This window comes from Cydia strobilella, chromosome 18 (genome assembly GCF_947568885.1).
Source record: "Cydia strobilella chromosome 18, ilCydStro3.1, whole genome shotgun sequence".
Classification (NCBI taxonomy): Eukaryota; Metazoa; Arthropoda; class Insecta; order Lepidoptera; family Tortricidae; genus Cydia; species Cydia strobilella.
This window is the reverse complement of record NC_086058.1, coordinates 13820332-13837133: the sequence shown is the minus strand read 5'-3', so window position 1 is coordinate 13837133 and position 16802 is coordinate 13820332. Positions and strand designations below refer to the sequence as shown.

Here is a 16802-nt window from a genome sequence, read left to right as displayed (position 1 = left end):
CTATATCCCGGTCAATATAAGTCTACATGAAACTTTATCATCATTCAAGTAACATTATCTATGTATGTCTATTAGTTTTCGTTGCAAGAAATTGTAATGCAAAGAAAACAGAGCGAGTGCGAGTTTTACATATATAGGTTGGAAAAAAATAATGGTGCCTGGGGGGAAAGTGCCTTAAAACCATAAGTTAGCTCATTTTACTTAAAAGAAACAATATTTTATTTTTAAAAAGAAACAAAACTGCATTCGTAGATATTTTTTTTGCTGGTTGGTTGGAAAAAATAATGGTGCCTGGGGGGAAAGTGCCTTAAAACCATAAGTTAGCTCATTTTACTTAAAGGAAACAATCTTTTATTTAAAAAAAGAAACAAAACTGCATTTGTAGTTTTTTTTTTGCTTGTCTTCTAAATATTCGATTTTATGGATATTTTGTACGACAGACGAGTGTAAGACCTAATGTTTCTTGGAGAAATGTTATCATTAACATTAACTGTATCGACTAGTAATAAAATATGACGTTTATTTTTTTGGAATTTTAAGTCGGTTCGATTCTCGGGCGAGACAAACAAATTAAAAAAAATCTGAATTAAGTTTTGTTTCTTTAAAAAAAAGAATGTTTCCTTTAAGTAAAACGAGCTAACTTAAGTTTTGAATATACTTTCCCTCCAGGGCCCATAATTTTTTTCCACACTGTATAACTCGCTCTATTTTATTTTTAGGATGTTGATTGTATGGGAGTGGCTTTTAAGCGACGGTTTATTGTGACTCTATTTATTTACTACCGTAATTTACATATCAGAAACTTAATTTAAAAACCGTATTTTTGTACATTTAATGTAAAGGTAGGTACAGGTCAATTCACGAGAGATGGCACGAATGGAATGAATGAGTGAATGAAAATATCTATGTGTGTATCACATTTAACAATAAAATGGTGGCTCTGTATAACAAGGGCCTTATACTCTTTGATAGAGAAAGATAGTCTTATTGCGATTCCTATAAGAGGAAAGAGATAATAGTGCCATGCTTTGTCCTTATGACCGACCGGGTGGCATCATAGGTAGGAGGCGATGGCGAAATACCGAAATTTATAAGAGTGAAAGAGAAAAAATCGTATGCTGCACAAATATATGAATATTCTTACTCTTACCCCCGGTCGTTCGGAGGCGCGTCTATAACTACTTGTATATACTATGTCTATGCTGTATACCGATACAGGTGGCCTAGCCAAGGTGACAATGGCTATCGCTTCGCCATCGAATCGCTTTGTGTCTCTCTATAACTCTTTTACATTAGTGTGACAGTGACAGTTGCTTTTCATTCGCTACGGAGCGTTAGCGATTGCCATGCTGTCTACGAGGTGTCAATAATACAATGAAAGTTTCGTTCATTCAATTCGTGCCAGCTTTTTTTGAATCGACATTTACGTTCATACTTTGTACAAGTCATAGTCCTTATGGTAAGGCAACAGTCCCACCACCGGTGATTAGCGAAAAACAGTCAGCGGGTTTTTTTTTAAATGTAAGTCAGCGATCAACGATCAATGTATCTAATTACCAATACATTTATTGAGCGAGAAATTGTCGATCGCTAGTCACTCTCGTCGGCGATCGTACAGGTGCCCAAAGGCCCCAAAGGGGCAAAGTTAATGTTTCTTACATCGCTGTCTTTAGAAATATGTGATGGCACTTAAATGGCTATAAATTCAGTTGGGGCAAGCGCCATTGAGATACCAATGCCAACTTTTGAATATAAGTATATCGTAAGGGTTAGAGGACTTTCCAACAGGATCGCAGTTTCCCCATAACCTAACAACGTCATTTAGTCAAGTACTCAACTGTATGTTACATTAGGAAATCAGTCAAATCGTCTACATTATTGCGTGAGAATCTAAATATATAAAACAGTTTCGTTTATTAGATACTGACAATAGTACATTATTGTCGAGGCTCGGAAGTAGCTACTTGCTGGCTGAGGATTCGTTTTAAACGGACGACCTTGGGAGTCCGTTTAATTGAATCCGAAGCCAGCAAGTAGCCTTCCAGCCGAGTCATATATAGTGCTTTTCTCAAAAATGGCGCAATAAATACAAATATAATAGAAATATTTTACAGAAGCAACGTTCTTATGTATACTATATTTTCACAGAAAAAAGTAATAAGCAAATCGCTTTGCCGCCGTTTTATTTTTTTAATTAAAAATAGAAGTGTATTTTTCTGCTAAAAATACGCCAACCTATTTGAGACACCTAAATAGTCGCGGTACCAACATTATAATTATAAGTACTGATCATCTGTTTGGCTGTTTAATGGACCTATGCCTGCATTTGATATGGCCACTTCAACTTTTAAAAAGTTTGGAACTCGACAAATAATGGAATTTGTATGCAACATTGCAGTCCCGAAATCGAGACTGCAATGTTTTTAACTTTTTAATTTTTTGACTGACCATAAACAACGCACTTCGCGACCTACTTTTTAACCGGCAACGTCGACTTTGCCGTCCATTTTTGAGAAAAGTATTTAACATTATCTGCGCAGACAAAATCGTTGACGCAGGTAGTATACGTTGAATGAAATATCCAATGTACCAAGGGTTCCATTGTGGTATGGCAGGACTATAGCCTTTCCAAAAAATATGTTCCACAAATAAATAAATAAATCTATAGCCACCTCAAGTCGCTTTACATTACATTTCGTTGTATGGCGGAACACGAAATTGTTATTACGTAAAGGTAACAAGGCTTGCTACTTACAGTATAATATAAGCTGTAAGTAGATAAAAAGTGCGAGATTAAGAAGTATTAAAGGTAAATGTGTTTGAAAGAATGACTTAAATACTTTATTGCGATAGACAATGGTATAGATAAGTTGATTTGTTTATTTATTTGTGGAATCGTTTACATTATATGCCATTTTTATTGAACTACACTTTAGGTACCCTCATGTGTCAGACCTTGCGAGCCCTAAATTGTATATTTTAATTTAATGTTTTCTTGGAAAATAGAGACCAGTGCCTTCATGTCAGTAGGGTTCTGCCTTTCAGGAGTGCTGTTATATTGTGGGGTTTAATCGACACCGGAAAAGCCCTGCCAGCCCTGAGTTATTAATGTTTTCAATTTTATTTTAACCTATACCGGGACAGTCCTTCCATTAGTAGATATCCTCCAGAAAATATGGCAGTCACACTCAGTTAATTGATACTTTGTTTGAACTTAAATACCCAATAGTCCCTTTAGAGGTGACGTGACAGTCGTGTTCTGAATTTCAAAAGTGCCGTTATGTTGGATTTAATCGACATCGGCAAAGCCCTGCCAGCTTTGAGTTTTATTTAAACCTATACCGGGATAGGCCTTCCATTAATAGATATCCTCCAGAAAATATGGCAGTCGCACTCAGTTAATTGATACTTTGTTTGAACTTAAATACCCAATACTCCCTTTAGAGGTGACGTGACAGTCGTGTTCTGAATTTCAAAAGTGCCGTTATGTTGGATTTAATCGACATCGGCAAAGCCCTGCCAGCTTTGAGTTTTATTTGAACCTATACCGGGATAGGCCTTCCATGCCTATGCATTGCATGGCTTTGTTTTAAGGAATAAATGAAATGAAATGAAATTAATAGATATCCTCCAGAAAATATGGCAGTCATACTCAGTTAATTGATACTTTGTTTGAACTTAAATACCGAATAGTGTCCTTACATGTCACAGTCGTGTTCAGCTTTTCAAAAGTGCCGTTATGTTGTGGGGTTTAGTCAACACCAGCAAAATCCTGCGAGCCCTCACTTAATTGATATTTTGTTTGAACTTAAATACCGAATAGTGCCTTTCATTGCCGACATATGACAGTCTTGGTCTGCCATTCAGAAGTGCCTTTATGTTGGGGGTTTAATCGACGCCGGCAAAGCCTTGGGAACCTTCGATGGCCTTGACGAGCTTCTCGCGCAGTTGCTGGTAGCTCTCGTACGGGGGCAGGTCGATGCGATTGAAACTGGAGAAAGAACGGTGTAAGTAAGTATCAGTTTGATAATAGATCTACGGCGAATTATAATGATAACCTGAAAGATATTTTGGTGCGTCTATGCGTAGTTCAAGCAAAATTCAAGATTCAAAATATTCTTAAATTCAAGGCAAGGTTCTTGGTAGGCTTCCGTAGCTCAATTGGTTAAAAGCATAGAGTACTAGAGCGGTACTGTCATAGTAAATTTTGTAACCCCAGTAAATTCACTGCCATCTGTCGACACACTTTAAAACTAAAAATAAATATTTATAAAAATACGATAAAATGTATTTAAATATAGATAAATGTTTTTTTTTTATTTGCATTAATTATTTTTATGATTTTGACCCATGTTCTTTCACTGATATGCGTTAAAATTGTTAAATAACAAACGAAACCGTCAACGCCATCTATACGACAGTTGGCCAAAGCTAGTAGCGCCCTCTGAACGAGAATCAAATTTTCTTGATTTTCGAGGCACGCCTTTTCTTTAGACTGTATCCATCTATTACGGAGTTATATCTATCTTTGGTTAAAAGCAACGCACGGATTGCGGAGGTTGCGGGTTCAAGTCCTGCCGGAAGCGTAACTTTTTCCATTTTTTTCCTTTAATATAAAATTTTGAGTATCGCTCGCAGACGTATCTGCATGTTAAAAAATTTGTTTTATTCTTAAATTGCCCCTCAATAATTATCAGCATTTTATTGTTGTAGATTATTTTTATTTTGATAAAATTGTATAAAGGATATCAATTTTCTATAACAAGAATTTCTGAGGAAGATTTTCAAGTATTATAAAAAAAAACTGAAGTTTTTATTTTTCTAAGTACTCAATTTTTCGGGCCGTTCAAGTCCTGCATTATATACAAGGTGTTCGTGAACGAGTGCAAGGTTAAGTGTTGTAAACGTAAATAAAAGGTGAAAAGTTGGAGGCCGTTACGACCGTAGGGCATCTTTCGCTCGTCCATAGACACCCTGTATGACATAAGAAAAGGTGCCGATGAAAGAAAAGTTTAACCTTTTGGACGCCAAAGACGGTTATATCGACACCGCAGGTCCAACGCCAAAGACGGAATAATCGGTCAAAGACCACAGGGCAACATAGACCTACGTGCATCTGCTTAAAGTTCAATTTCAGTTTTGACATTTCGGAGGCCGTTGGGACCGTAGGGCATCTTTCGCTCGTCATACACCCTGTATGATATACAAGGTGACTTTCAACAAGTAAGTATTATTATCTGTTGGGACCGTAGGGCATCTTTCGCTCGTCATACACCCTGTATGATATACAAGGTGACTTTCAACAAGTAAGTATTATTATCTGTTGGGACCGTAGGGCATCTTTCGCTCGTCATACACCCTGTATGATATACAAGGTGACTTTCAACAAGTAAGTATTATTATCTGTTGGGACCGTAGGGCATCTTTCGCTCGTCATACACCCTGCATGATATACAAGGTGACGTTCAACAAGTAAGTATTATTATCTGTTGGGACCGTAGGGCATCTTTCGCTCGTCATACACCCTGCATGATATACAAGGTGACGTTCAACAAGTAAGTATTATTATCTGTTGGGACCGTAGGGCATCTTTCGCTCGTCATACACCCTGTATGATATACAAGGTGACTTTCAACAAGTAAGTATCTTACCATGTATGAGCTCGGGGATAGTTATCAGGCGCTCCCCACTTCTCTATAGTGAAGAGCTGGGGTCCGTTGGACCCGTATAGTTCTTTGAAGCCGTTCATGGGTACTCGGGAGGTACCCGTCACGAATTGTAGTAGTCGGGAACGCATTTCGTTGGAGAAAGATAGAACCACCTGTAACAATATACACTTAATTAATAAAATAAAATAAAAATATTAGCAGAAGAGTTGAAAACAGTGCCTTGAGTTTTATAGATGAGAAGTAGATGTCGCGCACTGGACTGTTAAGAGGAAAGGGGACGGCTGCTTCTCCATACAAACGTGGTAGTAGTAATGTTATCTCTGTCACGGTATGTGTAAATTGTTAAAGTATAAGTGTGTCTCTCTCTGTCTATCTATATCTCCCTCTATTTCTCTCCGCTGTTGGTGTGTATGTCTTATCCCTCTCTTTCTCTTTCTGCGACCCCGAGTGTTCCCCGCTGCTAGTGTGTTACGACCGGTCGTTGTAGATGTCCTGCAAGAAGTCCTAACATATGACTCACCCTCCAGAACCACTGGACGACGAGATGGTTGGCGTGGTAGTCGCCCTTATACAGGGTGTTGGCGCGCCAGTCGCGCACGTCGATGTGCTGGATGCCGCACAGCAGCAGCTCCAGCTCGTGCTCGTCGAAGATCTTGAGCAGCGGGAGGGGCACGAGACCCCCGAGGCCGTCGAGAAACGCGTACATTTGCTCTTGGACGCGACTCACGAAGCGCCATTCGATCACCAATCTGTAAACCGTAATTTACCTTTCACTCACGTTTCACATAAAAAATACATTGTTTAAATTGTGTAATGTACGGAACCCTCGGTGCGCGAGTCCGACTTGCACTTGGCCGATTTTTTACTCGGTTTTCCTCTCGTGTCTCCCTCCAGATTCACTCGTAATACTTTTCTCGTCACATGACTTACATCCATCCTCTTTTTATAATTTTTGAAAGTTATTAATCAAAATTGTCACCGTTTGAGGAGTACAAACAGCGAAACTCCTAACTGTACATCGGTGAACCTTAGTACAAAAGGCATAATGTCCACCGATGTACAGTCGCCATCAGATATATCGTAGCGCCCAAGGTGCTCACAAATATCTGAACACGCCTCTATTGTCAGGGCGTTAGAGTGCGTGTTCAGATATTGTGACCACCTCGGCCGCTCCGATATATCTGATGGCGACTGTACAGTTAGTGTGGGCGATGGTAAATCTATATTTTAATTATTTGCTCGTATCACAGGCCCCAAGAAAAGAAGAGGCCAGGTAAGAAGCGTGGGCGGGGGTAGGCCCAGGAGAAGATGGCGAGACGGTTTTAACACCTTCCTTTATCACTGGCCGGAGGAAGCACAAAATCGGGAGTTATGGAGAATCAGGGGAGAGGCCTTCGCCCAGCAGTGCGACTCTAATAGGCTAAAAAAATAGGCCCCACCCGGTATATGATACTAACTTGATGTACTCATCCTTATTATCGTTGTCGATGGAGATGTTGGCGCCCCCTGGCTTCAGTTCGCGTTGGATAGTCTTTCCAAACTGTTCCTCGTCCACGGAGAACGTTAGGTACAATTCTGATGGGTCGTTTTCCTAAAAAATAAATATTACAATCAGTATATTTTTACACAAATATAATAAATCCTACAGCAAGGTCAGTTTGTATTATGAGATAAATCCGTACACGGCGGGAAATTGATGTCGCGGGAAAAAATTGAAGAAATTTTAACCTTATGTAATTCTATTTTAAGTTCAAATTTCTTCAATAAAATATCTCATCAACTTCTTCCCGCCGTGTAAGGAAATGTTAAAGAGATCGAACAGTAACTAAACTGAAACACTATTTTCGCAGTTGTATATGAAAATATGAGTGATGCGAAGATGATACGAAGGGGTGAAGAGTACGTTGCCAAAAAAGCTCTGAACCTGCCGGAGAAAAAGAGGGGCCAGGGACGCCCGCCGTCGACATGGACCAGCATGACCATGATACAAAGTTTTAAGTCCCGCATTTGATAAAATTTTTGATCTCTATACAAACTTTCAACCCCTTTTTCTCCTACCAAAGATAGATATAACTCCGTAATAGATGGATACAGTCTAAGGAAAAAACATGCCTCGAAAATCAAGAAAATTTAATTCTCGATCCGAGGGCGCTACTAGTTTTGGCCTACTGTCGTATAGATGGCGTTGACGGTTTCGTTTGTTATTTAACAATTTAAACGCATATCAGTGAAAGAACATGGGTCAAAATCATAAAAATAATTATTGCAAAAAAAAAAAAACATTTATTATTTTTATTTTATTTTTTATTTATCATTTATTGCAGACAACATTGGTCCATATACATAATAAGCATAACACAATAAGATAACAGTTGCAATTATAATAAGAATTAAAATAAAATTATAAAATTAAAATTATGTTAAAATGAATAATAAATAAATCTTGACATTTAAATTTAATAGATTGATCATAACAATGGATACTGGTACTAATAATAATAGATTAATTAAATTCTGATTAAAAAATAATAATAATAATAATACTAAAATTAAGATTAAAAATTAATAGTAATTCATTATGCGCAGTCAAAAATAAATTTAAATGTCAACGCTAAAATTAAGTTTAAATATTAACATGCAGACTATGCCAGTGTCCAGCTATCGGACAATCTAGCCTGTCTGCCACCAGACTCAGGATGCTGTTGGAGCTCCCACGCACTCGGCGCATAATGGAAGCTGTTCGTTTCCGGATTATGGCTTGGAAGCCATCTAATCTTTCTTAACTTGGAAGTCATTTATCTATATTTAAATAAATTTTATCGTATTTTTATAAATCTTTATTTTTAGTTTTAAAGTGTGTCGACAGATGGCAGTGAATTTACTGGGGTTACAAAATTTACTATGACAGTACCGCTCTAGTATATGTTACTCTATGCTCCTACCAATCAACCAACCTTAGGGGATGACTTTGCAAAAACGCTGAAAGGAGTTTTCTTGTTTTTTAATAATATATCTTTTACCCAAGGTTCGAATTTATAGCTTAAAACAAAACTTGAACCCCATACAAACTTTAGACCCTCATTTCATCCCCTTAGGGGATGAATTTTGAAAAACCCCTTCTTAGTGGATACTAACGTTATAAAAACTACCTATTGTGAAAAATTCAGCTCTCTAGGTCCAACGGTTTGGGCTGGGCGTTGATTTAAGTGAGTCAGTCAGTCAGTCAGGACTTTTACGTTTATATATATAGATAACAGACACCCACCTTGATCCACATGAGCGAGTTGTAATACTCGAGGTCCACGGACTCCATGTCTTGCAGCTCGATGGTCTTGCCCACCATCATCTTGTAGAACGGACGGATGAAGAACGCTGCACACAGACATATATTCATTAATGGTCGTTTTCTAAAATAACCTCGTAAGGCCCAATGTGCATTACAATGTACACTCTGTTTCAATCTAATTTGAACCTTACACTAACTGAATTATGTAGCATTTCTTTTCATGTGATGTTGAATAAAAATGTTCTATTCTATTCTATTCTTTTGTTTCAATGTTTTTTAAAACAAAAAAGTCACCCTAATCTTCTATACAACAAGGTTCAAATTAAAAATAGGGAAACTTTGTATGGTGGGCCTTACGAGGATAAATATTAAAAACCTGATTTTTACAGTTCCTGGTGTTTTTGGGTTCATTCAACTCAGAATCACTAGCATATTCAATCCTGACGATTAAAAAAATGTCCCAAAAATTTGTATGAAAATTGTGCATTCCACTACGTCACGCACATACAAATTAAAAAATAAAATAAAACTAAACGTGACGTAATAGAATGGACATTTTGGGACATGTTTTTTTAATGGCAGGATGGAGGATGCTGTTGATTCTGAGTAGAATGAACCCAAGAATGTCCAGATTTGAAAGTATCAGGTTTTCAATATTTATTTTAGAAAACGCCCAGCTATGCCCGACCAAAGAGGACTCGTCCAGGGCAAGAGTTCAATATTTATTGATAAAAACGCCCTAATACCAGACTGATACTTACACAGATATGAAAGCAAAAGTTGCCACTCGTTAATGATTAATAAATAACTAATAATTTTGCACAGTTTAATATTCAAGAGTAGAACAGGTGTGGCACCTTCTATTCCCTGTTCACGGGAATTGTTTAGGCGGAATCGGCGCGTGGTACGACGTCATGTCATTGTCGTGTCCCTGCTTCTTATAAGTTTAGTTTTTCATGATACACCGCCATGCCAATTGCCAGCGACTCTCCCTATAAACTTGAAGTAGTTGAGGTGTTCCTCGTTGCACACCCCACTGTTGGGGTTTATTTGAAGCATGTAGTTTAATGGCAAAGTATTCTGAGCTTTGTCATAATGGAATAGGGTTTATTTCTCACCGTCTAGCAGTTTCCCGTGATACACCGCCATGCCAGCCACTCTCCCTATAAACTTGAAGTAGTTGAGGTGTTCCTCGTTGCACACCCCACTGTTGGGGTATATTTGAAGGGTGTAGTTTAATGGCAAAGTATTCTGAGCTTTATCATAATGGAATAGGGTTCATTTCTCACCGTCTAGCAGTTTCCCATGATACACTGCCATGCCAGCCACTCTCCCTATAAACTTGAAGTAGTTGAGGTGTTCCTCGTTGCACACCCCGCTGTTGGGGTTTATTTGACGGGCGTAGTATGCATGGCGAAGTATTTTGAGCATTAATATAAAGGAATAGGGTTCATATCTCACCGTCTAGCAGTTTCCCGTGATACACCGCCATGCCAGCCACTCTCCCTATAAACTTGAAGTAGTTGAGGTGTTCTTCGCTGCATACCCCACTGTTCGGGTATATTTGAAGGGTGTAGTTTAATGGCAAAGTATTCTGAACTTTGTCATATTGGAATAGGGTTAATTTCTCACCGTCTAGCAGTTTCCCGTGATACACCGCCATGCCAGCCACTCTCCCTATAAACTTGAAGTAGTTGAGGTGTTCCTCGTTGCACACCCCACTGTTGGGGTTTATTTGGAGGGTGTAGTTGTCCATGGCGGAGTATTCGAAGAGGCCGTAGTAGGGGTTGAACATCTCTTTTGAGAGGAGAAAGAACCATTCGCGGGCTAAGCCGCCGTAATCTGGGGAAAAAAAGGTCTTGATGACTTGATAATCTAACGCTGTATATTAAACTAGCGACCCGCCCCGGCTTCGCACGGGTGCAATGCTGATGTATTATACATATAAACCTTCCTCTTGAATAACTCTTATCTATTTAAAAACACCGCATTAAAATCCGTTACGTAGTTTTAAAGATCTAAGCATACATAGGGACGGACATCCATTCAGACAGCAGAAAGCGACTTTGTTTTATACTATGTAGTGATTTAAAATTTAAAACAGGCAAATGTGCGCAAAAATGCATAATACACTTCAATCCAGTTCAATCCACTTTTTATTACAAAAATGTATCTTTTGGATTACTCTTACTGAAAATCCTTTTGAAGCGGAAAGTAAAACACGCTGGGATGCATACATCTCACGATTGTTAACACCAAAATTACTTCTGAGATAACTGTCGTTATGGAGTTCCATTCTGGTCTTCATGAGCAGTCCAATACACCAGATTTTTAAGGATTTCCCTCAATTCATAGTGCTAAATTGTATTTTTCATTTGTCATGCTCTGAAAGAGGGTCATTGTGGTTCTAAAAGGTGTGCTGAAAATGATACGTGTCTGCACTAGAACATTTTACGTTCGAAGTATGTTTATTTTTGTACGATAAGCAATTAAATTTTGAGTTTAAATGGATTTGTCATACAATTTCCATTCTGATATTTGACTCCCCATTCCATAAATAACGATACTTTTGCCTAAATTGTTAATTGAAAGTACCCTCAAGAAATACTGTAAAACTAATGTCATGTTTTAAAAAAAAGCATTTTATTTTCCTCGTATTCGAAATGAAAGTAGAGTTTTTAATTCGGGTGAAAGGCATCATTTCAGCCTCGGATTATTGGCGCTTTCACTGCGTTTGAGCGCCAAAATACCTCGCCAGGTATGAGTGCCTTTCATCCCTTGGTTAACAATCTACTATTGAGAAATATAAATGCAATCGGGAATAATTATCCTGGTGGACTTACCCAGGCCGACTTCAGACTCGAACTCGACCCAGAGCTTGGTCTTCAGCAGGTCGAGTCTGCTCACGGAGCTGATGATGCGGTACGAGTCCTCCAGGATGGAGTTTCTCCGGACCTTGATCTCGAACTTGTTGGGGACGTTGCTCTGTAATACAAAATATAATGTCATTACCGGGTCTAACGCGATTTGATTTATTGTTAGTGTTGCGTGTCGTGCCGTGGACAATAAACTTCAAATAGAAACGGGTAGATACATTTGTTTACTCCGAACATTTATATAAACTAATGTCGGGTAGTTTAGAATGTTTACCAAAATCTCAATTGACATTTTGCTGGGACGTCAGTCTTCCGTGACCCCAGCTAGTGCAACCTAGCTGAAACGTCGAAAAAAAAGGTAAAATAATGAAATTTAATCGCGTTAGACCCGGTAATAACATTAACTATGTCTAGGTACAGTCGCCATCAGATATATCGGAGCGGCCGAGGGACTCAAAAATATCTGGACACGCACCTAGCGCCATGACAATAGATGCGTGTTCAGATTTGTGAGCACCTCGGCCGCTCCGATATATCTGATGGCGACTGTACAAAACGCGAGAGTTTAAAGTGTTATATAAAGTTTATATCGATCCAGCAGTTTGAAGAGTATCCACTCTTTTCCCAAAATAATGTAAGGCATTTTTGTGGATTTTTTTGGCATATAGCGTAGGTTTTTTTTTTTTTAATTTAATAGTTATGTACAATAAAGAGAATGACGTACCGGTTTGCGTAATTGACTTTTCAGGTACTCGTATTTGCGCTTATAGTCCCTGGAGTAAGGCACGGCGGGTCCCGCGATCTGAGGGTTGGACAATCTGGGGTCCTCCCACTGCGTCGTTCGCGTATCTGTGTCAGAAATGCATAATTAAAAAATGTACGTATCTTTGCCCTTATTTGTATTTTTTTTTCCATCATAATATGCAAGATACAAAGCACTTACATAATACATTTATTATATAATTAAATTACATTATAAATAAGGGTGAAATTTTAACCACCGTTCATACTCTATGACTTTATAGGTCATACTGAACAACTTTCATTATAGGACCAATGCCTAAATCGCGAAAAATTTTTTTGCCTGTCACATAGAAATCAGCGGCATCACATCAGCCGGAATGTATGAAACAGCCAAATTTTTTTTCACGATTTCGTCATTGGTCCCATAATGAAAGTTGTTCAGTATGATCTATAAAGTCACTACGTATGAACGGTGGTTAAAATTTCACCCGTATACTTAGATTATAAAGATCATTTCATATTTCACGCACGAGGTAGACTTTTTTTATTTGTACTACCCGTCTTTTTATAACTATTGTAGGTTCCCACTACTATAGACTTCCGTTTCTTGTTCTTTTTATTAGTGTGTTTTCTCCATTGCTGGTCACCCACATCCATATTAGCATGATCATCCTCTGTTTGTTGCAGCAAGTCCTTGTCATTGCTCAAAATAGAATTGTTGCCGAGCGGCGAGTCGTTTATTAGCGGCGTAAGCGCTGTTTTTATGGCCACAACCGGTGTTACATTTCGGCTAATATCGGAGTCCCGAACATCAGGCGATTCGTCATGCTTCGGAACCTCTCGTTGGATCGGAGTGACGTTTCCTTTCTTTGTCCCACTCGAGAGCTTACTTATGCTTGCGGCTGCACTTGTCTTCGCTAGGCGCGGGGGTCGTTGGGATTTAACAGTCTGCGCATGCGCAGGCGCTAGTGCTGGCGCGGGTTGCGTTGGCGGTGCAGACGTAGTCGATGGTGATTGGCAGTTTACTTTTGAACCGCTGTCATTGTTCTTACACAACTGACAAATATTCGTTACCCGGTCGAATAAAATGCAATTTTGCTCAGTTACTTTTACTTCGAGTGTGTTCACTTTACTCACGAGTGATGTTACGGTCTTTTGCAACTCGCGTATCAGGTTTTCAAGCACTTTCGTCGACATTTTGCCGAAATATTGAATAAATACGCGGAGAGCAACTACAGTGCAACCGAACTCTACCCGGGGGGAGGGGGGACTTTATTATGTAATTGACAATGTATGATTAATACCGAATAAAAATCTATCTATCTATCTATCTATTACCATCTTCCTTGCGTTATCCCGCCTTTTTACATGTGTATTGATTAGAAAGAGACGGGTTTGTTAAGCCTACTGTTCCTCACACAAGTAAATGCGCTTATGGTTCTAACTCAGGACCTACAGTTTCGTAGGTTGGGTGACTGCCGTCTAGGCTGGTTGAGAGCTGCCGTTTCAGAATGAGACAGCAAACACTGATCTCGAAATGGAGTTAAAAGAGTGCACGCGGTACATTTACGTCACAATAACTAAGGAGTGTATTTTCAAAAGGGCCTATTTCTCTATGAAATCCATACAAAAATAAACCCTTTAAGTAGGGTAAAAGGAACAAGTTTGGGAACAAATCAAATTATTTTATTAAATATTTCGGTTTGAATCCGGCCTTCACCACTGGAGGGCGTCGTCACTTTTTCTATGACATATGACATCTATTACAGTTTTTAGGGTAAAAGGGTTTATTTTTGTATGGATTTCATAGAAAAATAAGCCCTTTTGGAAAGACACTCCTCAACTAAGAATTACTTACTGTGGTCGATGAAGAAGATCCGTCCATCGGTATGAACGCGCTCCTCCCAACCTTCGGGAAGGGCGCCTAACTCGTCCGCCTCCGCTCCCACCGCCGCTACCGCTGGTAGATGAGATGCGCACCCTACAATACAATACAATACAATCATTTATTAATAAAATTAAACAAGTTTGGGAACAAATCAAATTATTTTATTAAATATTTTGATGTGTTTTTTTTAAGTAGTCACACTACTATATATAAATTAAAAACTGTAATAGATGTAATATATTAAAGAAAAAGAAAAAGCAACTTGTTCATAGATGGCAGCACCAGTCTCTCTTGCTACAACGTAAATCCGTAAGGAGTTCGTTTAGGAGGTGCAAGCGCGCACTGCTTGCCTTTAGAGCTGGTCAAAGACGCCTAGTCTTATTAAGATGGCATATAGTCGAGAAATTCGGACGGGCACCGCCGTGGCGAGGTGGCCTAGGGGTTCATGGCGTTAGCCGCGATAGCTAAAGACGCCGGTTCGAATCCGGCCTTCACCACTGGAGGGCTTCGTCACTTTTTCTTTAATATATGACATCTATTACAGTTCTTAATAAAATTAAAATTTGACACGTCATAGTAATTTACAAAGCTATTCTAAATTACATTATTATTCACATACATTAAATTATTAAAATTACAATGCATTATTATAAATTCGGTACACATTATTAACCAAATGTTTATTATATATAATATTATAATGATTTAAATATGCAGGACTCATGTGACATTCTATTCCTATCAGAAGAATTCGTTTAACGAGTAAAAGGCAGCACAGACTTGGTATTTTTTAAGTTTGAGTACGAAAGAATTGTAGCTATTCGCAGTTTTTATGCCTTCAGAGACTCGGTTATAGATTTTACCTAGTAGTTTTACAAAATGTATTTACCAATTAAAACCCTATACCACTCTCATCCGAGACCTTTAACCTCGTAAGGCCCACCTAACAAAGTTTCTCTATTTTTAATTTAAACCTTGTTGTATAGAAGATTAGGGTGACTTTAGTTTGTTTTAGAAAACATTGAAACAAAAGAAATACTATTTAATTAAGTTAATGTAAGGTTCAAATTAGATTGAAACGGAGTGTACATTGTAATGCACATTGGGCCTTACGAGGTTAAGAGCAATGCAGGGATAAGTGGTTTTCTGAAACGGGGAATTGTTTTTCTTGTTTACCTGTATCCATACGTTTTCAACTAGATAAAACTAGGAGGATATAACCAAACGGAGTAGCCATTAACAGGCGTTCCCCTCTGTCGAAAATAGTCGGCCAATGGTCATACACAATGTATGGACTGAAGTTAATCTGACATGGCTATGGCATGGGATTTTAATAGTTTTAACGTTGCTAGATTCGTCAATCTATACGTCCAGTTAAAACGGCCGTTTTTGTTTTGAGTTCATAGATCGACGAATCCAGCAACATAAAAACTAGTTTGATGTATTCAAAGGGTACTTAAATACAAAATAAAGTACGTAGCGGCCTCCTTTTTTAAATATTTATCGTTAAATTTAAATAATCACAATTATTTAGCAGTGGCGCTAGTGTGCACAGTGATGGGCTCTTAAAGCTTTATAAAATGATTTTTCACTATAGACGTACTTCCTCACATTGACCTTTTATTCTCTGACACTCATACAAAAACAATGTCACTCATACAGAAGAGGTAGGGGTACCTGTTCTGGGGTCTATCCATGTGGTGGTCTTCTGGTTGTGATCGATGAAGAATATCCTGCCATTGGGCGCTCGCTGCATACTCCAGCCTTGTGGTAAACCTGGACAGGAGTGTTAGCTTAAACCCTTGAAGTTCCATAATTATAGCCTAGACGGGACACCGCAGGACTAACAATTTTGGTTTAAAAAACCGGACAAGTGCGAGTCGGACTCGCCCACCGAGGGTTCTGTACTTTTTAGTATTTGTTGTTATAGCGGCAACAGAAATACATCATCTGTCATCTGTCATCACGGTTCATGAGATACAGCCTGGTGACAGGCAGACGGACGGATGGACAGACGGACTGCGGAGTCTTAGTAATAGGGTCCAGTTTTTACACTTTTGGTACGGAACCCTAAAAATGCAAATAGATTGTTAATGGTGACGTCACAAATGAAACTAACTAAAATACATGGCAACATTTAAAATCAATTTAAATAATTTCTGATAAAGAATTAAGAGAAAGACCACGAATTAATAAACTAGTGGATGTGAAATGACTCCTATTTAGTATGAAAACCAGTGTCGCTAAACTCACACATTCATAGCCACGTTAAAATACGTCACACACTTACAAAATTGCTCTGATTCGTAGCAACTTTCCATACCAAAAAGTTATTACCG

The 16802-nt window shown here is 38.5% G+C and overlaps 1 protein-coding gene across 1 annotated transcript in view; it reads right to left on the bottom strand.

Moving 5' to 3' along the window:
- Positions 1 to 2996: 2996 nt before the first annotated feature.
- The window catches only part of LOC134749608 (E3 ubiquitin-protein ligase Nedd-4), a 45669-nt gene continuing 31863 nt past the window's right edge, over positions 2997 to 16802 (bottom strand). Inside the window, exons 10-19 of the mRNA XM_063684627.1 lie at positions 16141 to 16239; positions 14434 to 14556; positions 12556 to 12680; positions 11799 to 11940; positions 10588 to 10797; positions 8935 to 9041; positions 7127 to 7260; positions 6190 to 6418; positions 5652 to 5821; positions 2997 to 3991 (exon numbers count right to left, since the gene is read on the bottom strand). Of these exons, the coding sequence (XP_063540697.1) occupies positions 3889 to 3991; positions 5652 to 5821; positions 6190 to 6418; positions 7127 to 7260; positions 8935 to 9041; positions 10588 to 10797; positions 11799 to 11940; positions 12556 to 12680; positions 14434 to 14556; positions 16141 to 16239 (1442 nt within the window). The 3' untranslated portion in view covers positions 2997 to 3888. The remainder of the gene's footprint in view (positions 3992 to 5651; positions 5822 to 6189; positions 6419 to 7126; positions 7261 to 8934; positions 9042 to 10587; positions 10798 to 11798; positions 11941 to 12555; positions 12681 to 14433; positions 14557 to 16140; positions 16240 to 16802) is intronic.